Source organism: Phlebotomus argentipes, unplaced genomic scaffold, assembly GCF_947086385.1.
Source record: "Phlebotomus argentipes unplaced genomic scaffold, Phlebotomus argentipes genome assembly contig_6, whole genome shotgun sequence".
NCBI lineage: Eukaryota > Metazoa > Arthropoda > Insecta > Diptera > Psychodidae > Phlebotomus > Phlebotomus argentipes.
In genome coordinates this window covers 3,994,051-4,010,350 of record NW_026776145.1, presented here as the reverse complement: position 1 = coordinate 4,010,350, position 16,300 = coordinate 3,994,051, and the positions used below count along the sequence as shown (strand labels likewise).

Genomic DNA, 16,300 nt, shown 5'->3' with positions numbered 1-16,300 from the left:
TCCCACGGAATTTCTGACAGCTCCTGTTGCCGTCCTGCTCACTCTGTCCCACATTCCTGAGCCTCTTCGTCAAGTTGGCGAGGGTGTGAGAAAAACATTGAACGCAGTGATTGTTTTTGTGCCGGAAAAAGTTAAATTTCAGTGGTTTTTCCACCGATAAAATCCAGATAGCGTGTGTAAAATGGAACATAAAGATCAGAAGGAAACGAAGACGGCAAAAGTCACCGTTGAGCCGTCGATTCTGCCAAATAATAGTGAAAAGATTGCCTCGCTCACCAAAGAAGCGGAATCCCTGAAGGCGAAATTGGAGGAAGAGCGCCAGAAACTCAATGATCTGTCCTGTAAGTATTTTGTAGGATTTTTCATATAGCTTTATGAAAATCTGTGGATTTTCTTCTGCAAATTCGCGAGAAAATATCGATTTTTATCGCCATCTTTATCCTAATGAAAAACTTAACGAAACTGGACGGGGAGGAAATTTATGGCGCCAAATTGAGTATTTTTTGTAAATGCAGTGTCTACGGTTGCTGATCGCCTGGAAATGATCACTTACTTGAACATCAAGCCCAGGCGGGTTCTGAAGGGTCATCAGGCGAAGGTTCTGTGCCTGGATTGGTCACCGGACAAGAGGAAGATCGTGTCCTCGTCGCAGGATGGGAAATTGATCGTCTGGGATGCTTTCACCACCAATAAAGAGCACGCTGTGACCATGCCGACGACTTGGGTGATGGCCTGCGCCTACGCGCCGTCCGGAAATCTCGTGGCGTGCGGCGGGCTGGACAATAAGGTCACTGTGTACCCGATCACGCTTGAGGAGGACATCTCAGGACGCAAGAAAACCGTGGGCACGCACACGAGCTACATGTCTTGCTGCATTTTCCCGAACTCCGACCAGCAGATCCTCACGGGCAGTGGCGACTCAACATGTGCTCTCTGGGATGTGGAATCGGGCCAGTTGCTGCAGAGCTTCCATGGACACACTGGAGATGTGATGTCAATTGACCTGGCGCCGAATGAAACGGGAAATACCTTCGTTTCCGGGGTGAGTTAGACGAATTTTCTTTCTGAGCCGCTCAAAGTTCAACACTTTGCCTTCCCAGAGTTGCGATAAGATGGCTTTCATCTGGGATATGAGATCTGGAAACGTTGTGCAGTCCTTTGAAGGACACCAATCTGATGTGAACAGCGTGAAATTCCATCCCAGCGGCGATGCAATCTCCACAGGATCTGATGATAGCACCTGCCGTCTCTTCGATATGCGGGCTGATAAGGAAGTGGCTGTTTACTCGAAGGAGAGCATCATCTTCGGCGTGAATTCCGTCGACTTCTCCGTGAGTGGGCGCCTTCTGTTCGCCGGATACAATGACTACACTGTGAACGTCTGGGACACGCTCAAGGCCCAGAGAGTCTGTCTGCTGTACGGACACGAGAACAAGGTGTCATGCCTGCAAGTGTCTCCTGACGGCACGGCTCTGGCCACGGGAAGCTGGGACTTCACACTGCGGGTCTGGGCTTAAATGCGCGCCAAGTTTTGCGCCTTGATGTCTCATTAGTCTAGTCTCGAGTGTTGCATGTTCAGAATAGGGGAGAATCTCTAGAAAAGCGACTGGAATATTTGGATTCTCATTTCATTCCAAAATTTGTTGAAATATTACAAGGAATTCCCATTGTCTAGCATACCAAAGTGTGTCCAATATTGGTCCAATAAGATTCATGTCGCATTCTAGTCAAAGGAATAAGCCAAATTGTGTTAAGAAGGAAATTTGATGGAAGACTAACTGTATTAAGTTTATTTATTTAATCTATACCAGAAATGTTGATTTTATTGAAATTACCACTAATAAAGACGGAAAGTCTGTAGCATAAATCACATTCATTTATAGTGGAATTCAACGAAATCTGGAAGAGCTACCGGAGCGCCCCCGCGGTGCTGGGCGGAGAGTCTCGCTGGAATACTGGACTTCCGGCTCAGCTGTGCTGTAGCGCGAGTGGCGTTGCGAGAGTGCGATCGGGACTAAATTTACGGGGAATGTCTGCGATGGAAATTGTTACTGAAGAAATTCTGTGTGAAGTGGATGTGTTTTCGTTAGTGTCGTGTGGTGAGTGAGCCAATTCCACGGGCGAATACCTTGTGCACGAAGATAATTGCAGCGGAGCTGGCGAATGAATGGCTGAGGCGATTTAGAGGAAGAAAAAGTGAAAATGTCAATTGACAAATGAATGTCGACGAAGTTGCCTTTTTCCACTCTCATTGTTTGGTTGTGAAGAAATCCAGTGAAATAAGCCAGTTTTGCGCCCAGGAGCTCAAGCAGGACACCAATCTCGGCAAGCAGAGTGGATTTCACGGTAATTTTGGGTGAGAATGTGGAGATTTGTGATGGAATTTCCCAGGTGAAAACGCAGTGCCATTTGCGGAGTGTGTCTTTTCATTCGTTCAAATGGAGTTGAAAAAGAGGCATTTTGTGTGAGATTTTTTGCCACTCCGCTTCTTTGCCCACACATTTGCCACCTCTTGCAGCTCCTGCCTCACCTGAGTCACATCACATTGACCAAAAGACCAATTTCTCATGGTAATTCAAAATTCGGTCGCCCACCCACTCGCTCTGGGGCCTCCGCAGCAGAGCCACGGCTTCGGAATTGCTGGCATTCCCAGTGCGAGGCACGCACTGGCCGTGCTCGCGGCTCGCGGAGGCTCTTTGCGGCGTCAGAGTGGTCAGGGTGGTCAGGGTGGCCAGATCGTGTAGCAGGGGGTCAATCGCACTCCCGGGTGTGCTCAGCCGCCTCGAGAAGGCCCCCTCGAGCGGCGCGATAGCAGTGGAAGACGAACGACTGGGCGGAAGGGCCGCTGAGGACGTGGGCACAAGAAAAAGCCGAAGAGGAGGAAGAAAAAACGGCAAACATTGAAGAATTCCGGAATGGCACAAAACTCACTCACTTTTGCCGTGTTGTGCCCTCTTCTATCATCAGAAAAGCCACCATGTGTAGAACACTTTTCTGCCTCTCAGGGCAGTTTTCGCCAGCCTTTCACTGATACTGTAATTGGCCTGAAAGGAGGTCACGCTGATCCTTGTCTGATTTGTAGATTAGATTGTGTCCCGAGTGTAAATTCGTTTTGCAAATGGGGGTAATTAGAGATGGGCAAATGCAACAGCTTCAAGAAAACACTCCTCAATTATTCCGTAATTTATTCAATGAATTGAGAAAATGCTTTTGCTTTTGGACTCGTAGAAAATGCTGCTATAATTTCTGTATGGCAAGAGTTCAAAGCTCAAGTTCACCCCACAATTGAGTCCTTTTCTCTTGGCTGAACAGAGTGAAATCACACTGGAGCATAAGTTAGCCGTCCTTGTCCTGTCGTTTATTTATTTACGAGGCAGCACAGCATTTTATTGAACAGAATTTTTCAGCTGAAAAACCTCCCATTTCACCGTGAATTGCCGGGCGGGAGGAAGTCGATGGCTTCTGTTGGGGGGCGCGAGTTTGTGAGGGGGCGACGAGAGGGCTTGTCGAGAAATCTGAAGCACGTATTTAACAGTGAGAATTTTAATGATGAAAATATTCATTTGGTGATTTATATGGGCATTCTTGAGGCGCACACACGCTGCCGGATTGGCAGCCACCCGGAATGTGAGGGGAATTTGGCAGAAGAAGGGAAGAGAATAAATAAAAGCCGGCGACCGATGGTTTCACCCTCGTGCCAACTTTCTTCCAAAAGATGAAATTTATTGGACGGCGCAGTCTGTAAATTCACATTTCTGGCCATTTTTCAGTTCACGCCAGAGGAATTTTAATGCAATTTGTTTGGACGCTTTGGAAGGAAGTGGAAGGAAAGCATGTCCTTGTCGTTGGATCAATATTGGGTTGACACTGTTTGCGAAGGCGAGAGCGCTCATGGTAACATCGCATAATTCTTTGCGTGGATGTTAATGGCAAATTGCACAACATATCGTCATTTGAATGCGCGATGATCTGTCTGGTTTCCGGCTGCTGGAGGCGGCAAAATTGTGCCACTGACTCCCATTCTCCTGCTAATGAATTTAATAATACCTGTGAAGTTTGGACTAAAGAGCGTTTTTAATTATTGCGCCAATCTTGCCGATTAATCTTGGCGCTATTGGACTGGAAGATATAATTTGCAACAAGAGCGCAGTTGCTCTTCTAGAGATAACATTTGTTAAACACCCTCGTCGGTGATGGTAAAAGGCTTAGAAATTGTATAGTTAAACCTGGGTAATCAAATCATATGTTTCTTCTTATGCTATGTGAAAATTTCATTGAGCCACAAAATGGTTGGTTTTATGGTGTTGTCTCTGTGGTGAGCGCATTAAATAGAATGTGAAAAATGCAGTAAAATTCTCACCCTTTGCCTCTAAAATCATTTTAGACATGAAAGTTATGATCTTGCTTTAGAATGCACACACTTTTGATCAATTTCGATCATCTGCTCTGATTGATGCGTGCCCTGTTTGGGCAGGGGAAGCACGAGTCCCGGAGGCGCACAAGGAGAGAGAGACATCTCATCAGGGTGGTTTGATCGGAGAAGCGCGCGTGGATTTTCCACTGTTGAAAGGTCTCTGTGTGTGGAGGAAAAAAAAGGACCCACCACACACATTTTTTGCCTTCTTCCACACACTCTCTCTCCCTCACTTCCTTCTTGTGACCCTCTTTTGCGCGCCGCTTTTTGTGTGAGACCCTCTCTCTTCTTTCTCCGCTTTCCTGTGGGGGTGCAACACTTGGGCGAGATGCAGGCGGAGTGACGGTGAGATTACAATGCATGCGATGAGGAGAGAGATGATGGAGGAATATGACCGAAAATCTCACATCTCGCTTGCGCCAGTGGCGAAGAGCTGTGGGTGCATCTCGCTTTCGTGGAGTTGTTTTGTGTACAAAATGTGTGTAAATATTCGTCTTATGCATGATCACGGATCAGAGAGTTTGTGATCCCGGTGTGTGGTGTTTTTGGTGTGTGCCTGACTGACTGACTCCGCGCGCTGGCTTCTTCAGCGTCTTCCATGGCTGTTGTGGCTCAATGGATTGTGTGTATTTGTGCAGAGGCTCTCTCTAGCTTAGGGAACAGATGTCTTCTTCGACGCTCACCATCTCGCTTCCATGGCATTCCTTCCCATTCACACCCGGACAGCCGCTCCAGGGAAACATGCAGCGAGTGCCAGTCTCTTCAGCCACCACACCGTGTGTCTCTCTGGCGTGTGTTTTTTTTCCCGGGCCTCCTCCTCAATTGCATCCATTGAATCCAATTTGGATGATGCCGAGATGTGTGTGCGTGGATGGCTGAGTCCCTCTTGCTCGCACTCGCGGCGCAGAGTAAATTCTCGGCGGCCTGGTGGAAAAGGAACACGCGGATTTTTTATCTGGCTCCTCGCATTCTCTTCCTCTCCAGCCGCTTCGTCGATTCATCAAAGTTCCTCTGTCTAATTCGACAACGCGCACGTCCCATGCTGCAGTTGCTTATCTCAAATTACAGGAGTGACGATCGCCGCAGGCGCCAAATTGTCACTGGGATGATGAGGAAATTGGGTCTGTCTTCTGGTCAGTTGAGTCGAAACGATGCTATAAGTTCATATATTGTGAGCTCGGATAAGTACCTTTAATCGCTCTATATTGTATGGGACAGATAGGATCCAGTTGGCGGCAAGAAGTGGTGAATTCTTGAGGCTTTATATGAACTACGAAGGATTCATAAGTCATTTGATATTTGTGACAAAGTAATCACTCTTTTCATTAGTCAAATGTGACCTAATCGTTGTCAAAGCGTTATCCATTCCGTCTTTTGTGTGGCATCACATTTTATGTTGAAGTTTTCAGGTCAAGTTTTGTTCAGGAGTTGTATTAACACTTATTTGGCAATGATTCGTTATTGAGTAATGGATTTTTGACAAGAAACTCTTTTTTTCTGAGGAAGTGATAAAAGCCCTGGTTGTTTATTTAATGATTGGCCGAATGTAAACATTTTGAATGGGTTTTTAAATGTACCGTGCAATACTGTCCTAATGACTCTCTGCAACCTGCCAAGGCGAGAGTCATTAAGACACCCTTTATGAATATTGCAAAGAGGGAAATTGTGTAGTTTAGACTGGGGGGCGCGCGCGCGAAGATGATGGAAAAATGCAGGAGGGAATTCAAAGAAGTTTAAAGTGCAATTTGCATTTCTTCTGGTTTTTCTGAGACTTGCTGGGCTTAATTTGGGCAAATGGGCAAAATGGGCCCACTTAAGGTCTCGTCGGGCGATGAGGTGGCTCGAATGCAATTGAGCGTGCTTGGCGCGCACGAGGGTGAAAGGAAAAGAAGGGCGAGAAATTCAAGAAGATCTTGAGTGCATCTCATTTCGTGAACAATGATGCCATATGCACCATATGTCTCGGCTGCTTTTTTGCCCTCTTGCTTTAACACACCGGCTCACCTTCTCTGTTGCCGATGGTGCGCTTCAGCTGGACTGCCTCTTCATCTCTTCTATTTTTATCCCAATTTTTAACTATCTTGTCACAGTGAGTATTTGTGCAAATTGCCACGCGGAAATGGGGATTAACAATGAATTGTTAACATAATATTTTTATACTGCCATTTGCGATCTCCTGGGATTCTCCCTCGGCTAACTGTGGTTTTATAGGACACACACAAAGTGAGAGAGAATGTGGGAGACAAAGAGACAGTCAGAATCTTGGGACATAACTTAACTTTCCGGCAGGAATTCATGAGGTGTGCGAATTGCGATAATATTCAGCTGAGCCGCAGTGAGTTCTGGAATGGATTTTAACCCCAATAATCTAATCTGCAATTGCAAGTTGGCGTATGAAATCTGGCGAATAACTGTGTGGCGTTTCTCAGAAGAGAGATGATAAGCCCTTCTCGCGCAGAAGGCTGTGAAGCATGGCGGGTGAAGTGCAAGAGAGTTTAAAAAATGCAAATGTTGTGTTTGAGGCGAATATAATTAAAATTAATGCAATTTTTTAATTTGGCCAATTTCTCATTTAATGTTATGTTTTTTTTCGTTGCCTTTCTTTGCAGTGTTGCACAGCATCGAGCGCGGAGGAACACATGAAAAGATACATGGATTTTTTAATTAAACAACAATCACATGAATTGTGTTGTGTGTGGAAATTAAAGAATTAGTGATCGCGGCTAATGAGTGAGGACAATGTCTGTGAAATTGCCTCTGTGGAAATCAATAAGGTGTCGATGTTGCATGTAATTTTCAACTGAATAATGAAGTCAATTGAACATCAGGCGAGTGTAACGTAAAACCAAAAAACGAGAGAGAGAGAGAGAGAGAGAGAGGAGAACGAGAAGAAAAAGGAATCAACGAAGGAGAAAAAAAGATCCAAAACGTAGAAAATTTAGTGTGAGTGTGTGTTGTTCTCTTCTGACGCGACTTGAAGAAGAGATCATCATTTTTTTAATACAAAAAGCGTCTCTCTTCACTCACTTTGGGGGAGAGAATCAATTGGAAATTGGAGGATATTAGAGGGCGTGGATTAGAGGGAAGACAGAGCGGAAAAGTGGCGAACATTGCAATTTGTGGAGTGACCCAAGAGCAGGAACTCGTGGGAAGTTATCGTCGACAAGGAGGCAACAGGACAGACACGATGGAAGTCCAATCGACTGAGCGATTGACAAGATATTCAACACCAATCACATCGAGTGTCTCGTCATTCATCACATCGGACTTTTACAAATTCCTGGCCCGATTCTCTGGTATGTATGCTTTAGAATAAGTTTCACTCCTTGTGTAATATCGTAAAATACCTGCCGAAAAATGTGTGCCTTCGAGTGACGGGAAGGAATGCATTCTCTCGTACAAATGACCACTGAGCACGTTCATTCATAAATTATTGACAATGTGGTGGAATTTAGCATACAAGAGATGCCTTTTCTACCTCACACACCGTCTTGTTCTCGGGTCATACAGTGATGGTCAAGCGAGGAGCGACAAAACCATAAGAATTCACAGACTTTCCACCTTCTTTGTGACACAATAATTCATGTCAAAATGTGGATAAGCATTCGCTGTAGCTTAGATTTTCTACTAAATTTGGTATCTTCCAATAAGAATTCCTCCTCACTTGATTTTCTGTCACAATTGAGGATTCAATTCCAACTGTAATTGCGCTGGAAAGATCAATTTTTCCAAAGAATCACTGAGTTTGTGTTCTTGCCGCCTAGTGTGGCCTTTCAACCACGAAAGGTGTGTTTTGTCTCCACTGGGAATTTCTTTTTTGGCAAAAGAGACCGTCTTTTGGTTGGCTGTGCGACGGTGGCCAAAGGAGCGACATCGAAAAAAATATCTCCATGAGATTTTGATGAGAAAATATTTTCTTCTTGTCGTCTCTGTGTGGAAAAAAGTGGATGGTTTCTTTTTTTATATTCTCAATTCTTCATTATATGTTCTGTCCGTCTCTCGTGTGCTTTTGCTGTGTGGCTCTCCGAGCAATCTTCATGTTTAATTTCTTGTGTGTTCACACAATTTCTTTTGTTGGGCTGAACTTCTCTCTCTCTCTCTCTCTCTCTCCCTCTCTCTCTCTGGCTGTGCTTGTTGGGTGTTTTGTTTTCCATCTTCAACATGATAATTTTCATGAGACGCTTCAGAAGGTGAAGTTTTGTTGTGTGTGCGGACATTTAACACTAAAAATTGATATTTTGTTGACGCTCCATTGGAGGCACCTGCTCTGCTGCTGTTGCACTCCAATATCTCTCGAATGCCGCGCGCTGTTTCGATGTTTAATCCGCAGCCAACAAGAGCGCAAAAAGAGAGAAGATACGCGAGAGAGCAAGAGGGAAAAATTATATAATTCATTCACTTTTACCTTATCCCACAAAAGACATGAGGTTGATGGTCTCCTTGTGTCTCATGTTTTCCCATGTTTGTTCTCATCTCTTTTTGTCTTGTGGGCTGTTTTCTTGTCTCTCGCGGAGACACACACGTTGATGATTGAGCGAGAAATGGAGTTTGAGAGCATGAATTAGAGAAAATGATGAAGGTGAAGTGGCAGAGGAGAAAAGCATCGGGCAATTTTGCGGATACTCTGTCGCACAATTGATGCCTTTCTTCACTCTCCTTGTGGTGGACATTATGTATTCATTGAAGGCCTGAGAACTGTGCTAAATGATAACTTGATAAGATCTCTCACCACACATTAATTAACACCTTCGGAGAGACAGACAACTGAAATTAATCACTCACGTATGGCTGATGAAAAATCTCAATGAATTGTTCACAGAGATTTTCCACAGATTTTTATTCAGGCGAAGCCACAAAATACACTTAATTTTTTCTCCTCTCCGGAGAGAAAAAAAATAAACACTGCATGTTACTTTATGGGAAAAAGACTTCCCACGCAGAATCCACTCAATTTTAATTATCACCTTCAATGCTAAAAGGCCCCTTAAACGCCATTGTGACTCCTTTAGAACTTTGTAGTGTCACAGTTTTGAATTTGGATGAATTTTGCATTAGCTTGAGTGGGTTTTTCACTATTGGAACATGCAATTGGTTCGATTTTCTCTCCTTCTTTGCCTTTTCAGGCATTCCATTTGAGTATTTTGACGGCATTCGTCACAAGAAATGACCTTTTTACTCAAGTAGAAAGTCACGAGAATTCTTCAAATTCCTGGATATTGTTTGTTGTTTGCTGAATAACTGAAATACAATTGAATTTTTATGGGGAAATATGTATTAAGAAAGGGAATCCTAAATGAGCTTTAGTAGCCTCAGAACGTGTTTCTTTCACACTCCTTTTTTCTCACACAATATTGATTTTATTTGAGAATTTGAATCCATTTGAGAAAGATTTTTGATATGGAGCAAGCAACGCTTTGAGAAAAGAGGAAAAGTTGTGTGTTTGGACGCTTGAAGCTCTTAGAATGTCTCAATTTTCATTCGATGGACGATTGCTCACGATTGCGTATCACCTTCTATGATGACATTTAATGGAATTGATGAGGGTTATATGAGATGATAATTGTGTTTGTTCCTCTGCCGGACAGTTCACAGTGTTTGCGAGGTTGATGGCAATTTTACTCAATGCAGAGAGTATTAGGTTCTTAGTCCAAGTCCAGCGAAAAGTGTCTTGAGAATGTTACGCGCGATCTGAGAGGCGGAAATGAACCATTTCCACATGACACATTTTGCTGAAATTGGTTCTCTTGTGTATCTCTGTGTATTTTTCACGATAATAAATAACATCCTAATTACGTGTACATAGTCCAATATCGCGATAATTCTATGTAAGCATCAAGTGTAAATTGTGTTCTCGCATTCTGTGCGCTCGCGCGCCCACTTTTTCTTAACACATGCCAATTGATTGCGGGCAGGAAGGCAGATTTTTCAGTTGTATCGCCGAAGATATTGCAAATGACACGCGAATAATCAATTTTCTCTCGAGTTTTGCCGGAATAATAATGCTGAGTTTAGCTGTGCGAAGAGGTTAACATATTGTGGAGAGATTGTGTTTTCTGTGATAATTTGATGTATTAATTGTGGGCATTTTTTCAGGTCGCAGACGACACAACCTGAAACAGTGGAAATATTCAATTGTACCAATTCTCCTCTTGTGTTTCTCAACATTCTTCAGTGGCTCAGGTGAGTAATGATGGCCCACGAGCAATGTTGGCTGCACACGCCAATTATTGAGTAATTTGGGTGAATTTCTGGGTGGAGGAAAAGGCAAATATGCGAAGCTTTGGGCGTCACATTCCATCACAAGGGTGGATCACCTCGTCTCTTTGGCTGGGTTTCTGTGGGAAAATCCGTCACCGTGTGCAACAATTGATGATGTAAATTGCTGATAAGTCACACGTGTGACTGTTCACCGAATTTTCCGACGCTGTGAGACATCGGAAATTGGCAAAGGAAGGGCAATATATCGATATATGAGTTCATTGGATGGTTATGACGCACGCGGGAACCGATACAGCCCACTATCAATAGATAAATAATGGTGAAGGCATGCTAAATGAAGTCAATAATTTTCCCATGTTTGCATAATCATCGTGATTTGTACGTAAGCGAGGAGTGACAATCACTGACTCGTTTCTTGTGTCTTTCCCAACAGATGCCTGCTCGAGTCGAACGACACCGAAGCCGAGACCTCCAACCCCAACATCTAGACCAAATATTACATTCCATACGTATAAATGTCCACCGGCCTATGCAGCTTGGTATTGTCTTAATGAAGCTACGTGCTTTACTGTAAAAATAGGAGATTCTTTACTATATAATTGCGAGTAAGTATTCACTTATGTACCTTCTTTCATTCATATCTCCGCGCTGTGTGCGTTGCGCTTCTCTATTTTCTTCTTCCTAAGCATCTCTTCCTCCTGCTGATTTATTGTGGGAAGATGGGTTTTCTTAGGCTCTTGGAATGTTACACTGCAAGAAATTACTTTGGATATTTTCATTTCATGAATTAGTGTCTATTGATTATCGCTTTTGCAGATGGGATTGTTTGTCGGAGAAATTCGTATCTCAATTCTGGAGCGATTTAGACTAACTCAATGACTTTTTTAAAGTAATTTGATGATTCACAAATTTGAGAGTCAAATACATAGTTATTTAAACATCCTTTCATTACTCAATTGCGAGTTAATTTGAAAAAATGAACAAAATGGTGCAAATTTCACAGATTCCGCACAAAGAAGAAGAACAAAACAAAAATACGTAATAGATCTTTATGTGCGGAAACGACGAATTATTGGAAATGATTATCAGAATACTTTATAGTTGAATTGGTGATAAATTAATAAAAATTCCAGCAACTTTATCACCAACTTCAAGTACATGATTGTGGGGAAAAGGGAAGCTCGTGAATTCCAGACTGATAATTCGATTTATCTGTGTGAAAATTTTGGTGATTTCCTTCCAATTATCACGAGTGTCGAGGGATTTTTGCTTATCATCACTTTTTCCACCTTGCTATCTCAAATAGTTGTGAAGCGTGTGTACAAATAGAGCATGTTTGGGCAGGGAGATAAGGCTGAGAGAGAGAGCGACTGATTAAAATGGAATTTTGTCGTTGAAGGTGTGCCGACGGTTACATGGGTCCCAGGTGCGAGTACAAGGACTTGGACGGATCCTACCTGCGTGAGTATTTGGCTGTCGATGCGTGTGGATTTGTGTTGTGCTAATCCGAGGATTCTCTTTCTCTGCACAGCTTCGCGACCGAGAGTGATGCTGGAGACGGCGAGTATAGCCAGTGGTGTGGCCGTAGCCTTCCTGCTCGTCGTTATCTTCTGCATCGTCTTCTATATGCGATGGACTCGTCGGCAGAAGGAGCGCATGGGTGCGGAGGAGAACGGCAACGGATGCGATGTAGTGGACGCCAGGAATCGCATGGCAGAGGCTGGTGGTGGGAATTCGGAGAGGAGGCCGTTCGGGCCACATCACTACCACAAAGTGTCACTCAGTGAAGCCCTCAAGAGATAGACTAGCGAATTTACAGACCCTCTCGCGAGTGGAAATGCGAAGAATATGAACGGATGAGACATGAATCGAAGGAGGAGAGGAGAAAGCTCCTCCGTTCTCTATTTGAAAGAAGAGGAAGAAAGAGAGAGAGAGAGAATATTTAACACAACACAAAAAGGAGAAAAAAGTCAACGATGTTCTGTATTTTAGGTCGTAGTATTATTATTTTTAGTTGATTGTTTTCATTAACGATAGTTTTTTTTATATATCATTTCTTCACGATAAGTAAGCAATTTAGCCTAGACGATAGAGTGAAAATATGAGACAAGAAGCCTATAAATTCTTCTCACAAAAAATGAACTACTTATAGAAACACGACAAAATTCACACTTTAACACTCTCTAATAATCAATTTAATAATTAATATTCTATTTATTCTGTATTAAATGACGATAGATTAGAGAGCGAATCAATTTCACACAACATATGCAAAAAATACACTCTGGAGGCGTGCAATGTGTGTTAAACAGTGAATAAAAAATGAGCATCTTTGACATTGCGAGCGCCTCCAGTATGAAGGCAAGACAAGAAAATATGCAAGTAAAAGGAAAAATATACTTTTAGTCAAAAAAAACAAGCATACTCTAAGCATTTTATGTAAATATTTACATATAAAACAGATTCATTCACAATTAATTTATTTGCTTATAATTCATTTAATATTATTATAAAAAACATTCTCTATACTAAATTGTAGGTGTTAATTTGGAGAGACAAGAGAGAAGGGAAGATGATGGAAAACACACGCAAAATGGCACGAGAATAGATGAAAAAAAAGAAACATATAAGAAGCATTTTTCTACAATGTAAATAGAGAAGAAGAAGAAGAGATAAACATTTTAGAGACTCCAAGAAGTGCATTAAAAAAAATATTACAACACATTTTCTAGGAATGTTTTTGCGAATAACAATATTAGAGATTATTCTAAACGTGGGGAGAAGAGAAAAAAAAATTTACACTAAATATTTAATCACTATTTGATTAAAATCTGTTTTCAGATCTCGACTTCTTTTTTTATAAATAAAATAATTATGAATAAAGTAAATTATTATAGAGATGTGAAGTTGTAAGATGAGAACGAAGGGGAAAGAAAAGTATTGAACGATTGGAAAACAATGACATTTTTATCACAATTTTATCACACACACACACTCAAGAATTCACAATAAGATTATATTAACTTTTATAGTGACTTTGTATATAATGTAAACATTGAAATACTTTAAAAGGAATGATTTAAAAGCCGAGTGGATAAAATTGATGATGGAAAATTGAGTAAAAAAAAAGAATCAAACATCAAGCTTTAAATTAATGAAAGTGAAGGAAATAATCAAATGTTTGAAGTCAAATTAATGATGAAATGCCGCGAAATATTCAATGCTTGTTTGTTATTTATATACATTATTACGTGTAATGGATAAAGTAACAAAAAAAAAGAGGAAATCACTATCCTTAGGAATTAAGTGCGCTTGAGTCGTGAAGACGACACACAATACAATTCTCGCAGCTCCTAACAATTTAATTGCAATAGTTGACAACTTATCTAATCAATTTTTAGTAAGGATGGATAACAAGAAAAATATATCAGTGCCGTACCAAAAAGAATACCTACACAAAGTACACATAACATTTCTAGAGACATATAGAATAGCCAAGCAAAATTCACAGTGAAGAAGAGAGGAAAAAATGTGTTCGCATTTTTGTTATAAATGTTAATTTAGCAGTGAAGGAAGGTGAAAAGAGTTGAGCACAAGTCAGTTGAATGCCCACGCGTTCCACGTGGCGGAATTTCCGCTCCAGTAGAAAGGAGACCCAATACAAGTATCCTGATGATTGAACAGCACGCGAGCCGCAAAGGAAATCGTTCGATTGACTTGAAATGAGTGTTTTTCTGCCACACACACACGAGTTGTGGAAGATGAAAATGCAGAATGTTAATTGAGAGGTGGGAAAAAGGAGTGGAGAAAGAGTTCCAAAAGAAGTGTTCATTCCGTAAAAACACGCAAATTGTATCTGAAACACACTCACACAGCTTGGAAACAGCTTGAGAGAAAATAAGGGGAAGGAAAATCACAGGAAAAAAAGAAAGAAAATATCCTATTTTATGTGTTGCTTCTTAGATGAACGTTTTTTTCTTCTCATTTAGTAATAGTAATCTATATATATTTTTGTGGAATTAATTAAAAAGTACCATTTTTGTAATATTTGTCCTCTCGGTCCCAGCAACTGCCCTTTGAGAAACTTCTTAATTATAGTGACTATTGAAATATGAGAAAATCCAGTTATTGCATAAGTATTTTGTACATTCAGTTCTCTAAAATATGATATCTTTTTTATCGAGACAATTGCACAATTGAGAGATAAGAAAAATTTAATAAGAATACAAAGTCTTTTTTCTTTGCCTGCTGATCACATTGTCCATGTGATTTGATTTCCAGGAAATCGCACAGAGGAATGCCAGCTAAATCTGCTCCACTTCTTCACGACTGTAGCAATGAGTTGCAGATTGTGGGTAGAATATCAATACAGAGAACCTCTTTCGCTGGAGTGATAAGATTATAGTTCTTCCACTAGCAACGGTGTTTCCTCTAATCCCAGATAAAAAGGCTTATGATGAAGTCTTATCTCTTTATTCAGCGAATCCTTCAGATGCCGATCACTTGGTGGATCCATCCCAGGTACGGGTAGACTCGCGTGTAGGCCGAGGGCCACTGGATGTGGCAGTTCTCGATGAGCATAGAGCTTATGCCTGCTAGCACTTCCTCGCGACGGTAGAACACTGTGAATCCTCCGCCAATGTCGCCGTTGCAAATGTTCACAGGGTGGCGATTGTCGCTGGCGCAGAAATGATTTGGCACGGTCATATGGAAGATGCTGGTGCAGAAGGTGTTCGACTGGACGCGCACGTAGCCATAGCGGAGATTGTCGGCGGGCTGGTTGACGGTGGCGCTCGTAAAACCGAAACCCACGATGGTGCCCTGCTCGTTCTCGAAGGGCAGCTCGAGCAGGGCCGGCGGCAGAGCGATCGGACGCACGCGGGCCGTGAAGACGATCGGGGTGGGAAGAGTGATGATGCCAATGTCGTTGTTCCTGGTTGCTGGGGCGTACTGGAAGTGGGCGAGGGCATTCGTGCTCTGGATCCAGATCAAGTCAGCACGACGATAACTTCCGTATCCTACGCGCCAGAGCGTGAATCTGCAAGGAAAGATGATTAGGAATGACATACAGCCTCTTCTGAGGCTCTGAGAAGCGCTCACCCTTGGATATTCTGGGCAGCAGTGAGGACATGAGTGCTGGTGATGATCGAACCGCCGCCGAAGAAGCCCAGATTGGCGGCATTTACGAACTCCACAATCACGTGATGAGGCGTGTGACTGGCATTGCCGCCGTTGATCACAAACGTCTCTGGACCTGTCTGGGTCTGCAAAGAGTAATCTATGCTAAAAACTCTTTTCAATTGCACACACGATCATCCAATATTCACCACAGCCACAGTCACTGCCAGAAGAGCGGCCAAGAACACGAGGAACTTCATCTTTTCTTGCGAATTTTCCACAAAAAAATGGCTCTGCAATTGATTCACTCCTGCTTTTATACTGAACTAAATCTGTCGATTTCAGATAAAGATAATCAGTGTCGAAATGAGGTAGCCAAAATCACATCAGAGGATTTTCTCTGGCTCCTCTGGCCAGTGACTAACTGCTCTTATCATGATTATCGTCAGCAGCCAATTTCCCAATAAATTGGGAATTAGAAATTCACCGAATGCGTACAGAGTCCATTATTCTTCATAAGACACACTTCATAATTGGGTGAAGAAGAGA

General features: G+C 42.4%; 3 protein-coding genes across 4 annotated transcripts; 2 read left to right on the top strand and 1 right to left on the bottom strand.

Moving 5' to 3' along the window:
- The first annotated feature begins 52 nt into the window (after positions 1 to 52).
- On the top strand, positions 53 to 1,856 carry LOC132259521 (guanine nucleotide-binding protein subunit beta-5). The gene is made up of 3 exons (XM_059757191.1): positions 53 to 341; positions 516 to 1,042; positions 1,101 to 1,856. Exons 1-3 carry the CDS (start codon positions 182 to 184, stop codon positions 1,515 to 1,517), a joined length of 1,104 nt encoding a protein of 367 aa, XP_059613174.1. The 5' UTR covers positions 53 to 181; the 3' UTR covers positions 1,518 to 1,856.
- Positions 1,857 to 1,980: 124 nt separating this feature from the next.
- LOC132264598 (protein spitz-like) lies at positions 1,981 to 14,209 on the top strand. Of its 2 annotated transcripts, none has more exons than XM_059764852.1 (6): positions 1,981 to 2,346; positions 7,024 to 7,710; positions 10,508 to 10,594; positions 11,067 to 11,238; positions 12,033 to 12,094; positions 12,165 to 14,209. In XM_059764852.1, the coding sequence occupies exons 2-6, from the start codon at positions 7,602 to 7,604 to the stop codon at positions 12,434 to 12,436; spliced, it is 702 nt and encodes a 233-aa protein (XP_059620835.1). In that variant the 5' UTR covers positions 1,981 to 2,346; positions 7,024 to 7,601; the 3' UTR covers positions 12,437 to 14,209. The 2 variants fall into 2 exon arrangements, with proteins under 2 accessions (XP_059620835.1, XP_059620843.1); XM_059764860.1 differs by having other exon boundaries at positions 1,981 to 2,356.
- Positions 14,210 to 15,109: 900 nt separating this feature from the next.
- Positions 15,110 to 16,011, bottom strand: LOC132257905 (brachyurin-like). The gene is made up of 3 exons (XM_059754963.1): positions 15,961 to 16,011; positions 15,734 to 15,897; positions 15,110 to 15,671 (listed from the first exon to the last, which is right to left on the bottom strand). The coding sequence occupies exons 1-3, from the start codon at positions 16,009 to 16,011 to the stop codon at positions 15,122 to 15,124; spliced, it is 765 nt and encodes a 254-aa protein (XP_059610946.1). The 3' UTR covers positions 15,110 to 15,121.
- Positions 16,012 to 16,300: the final 289 nt, after the last annotated feature.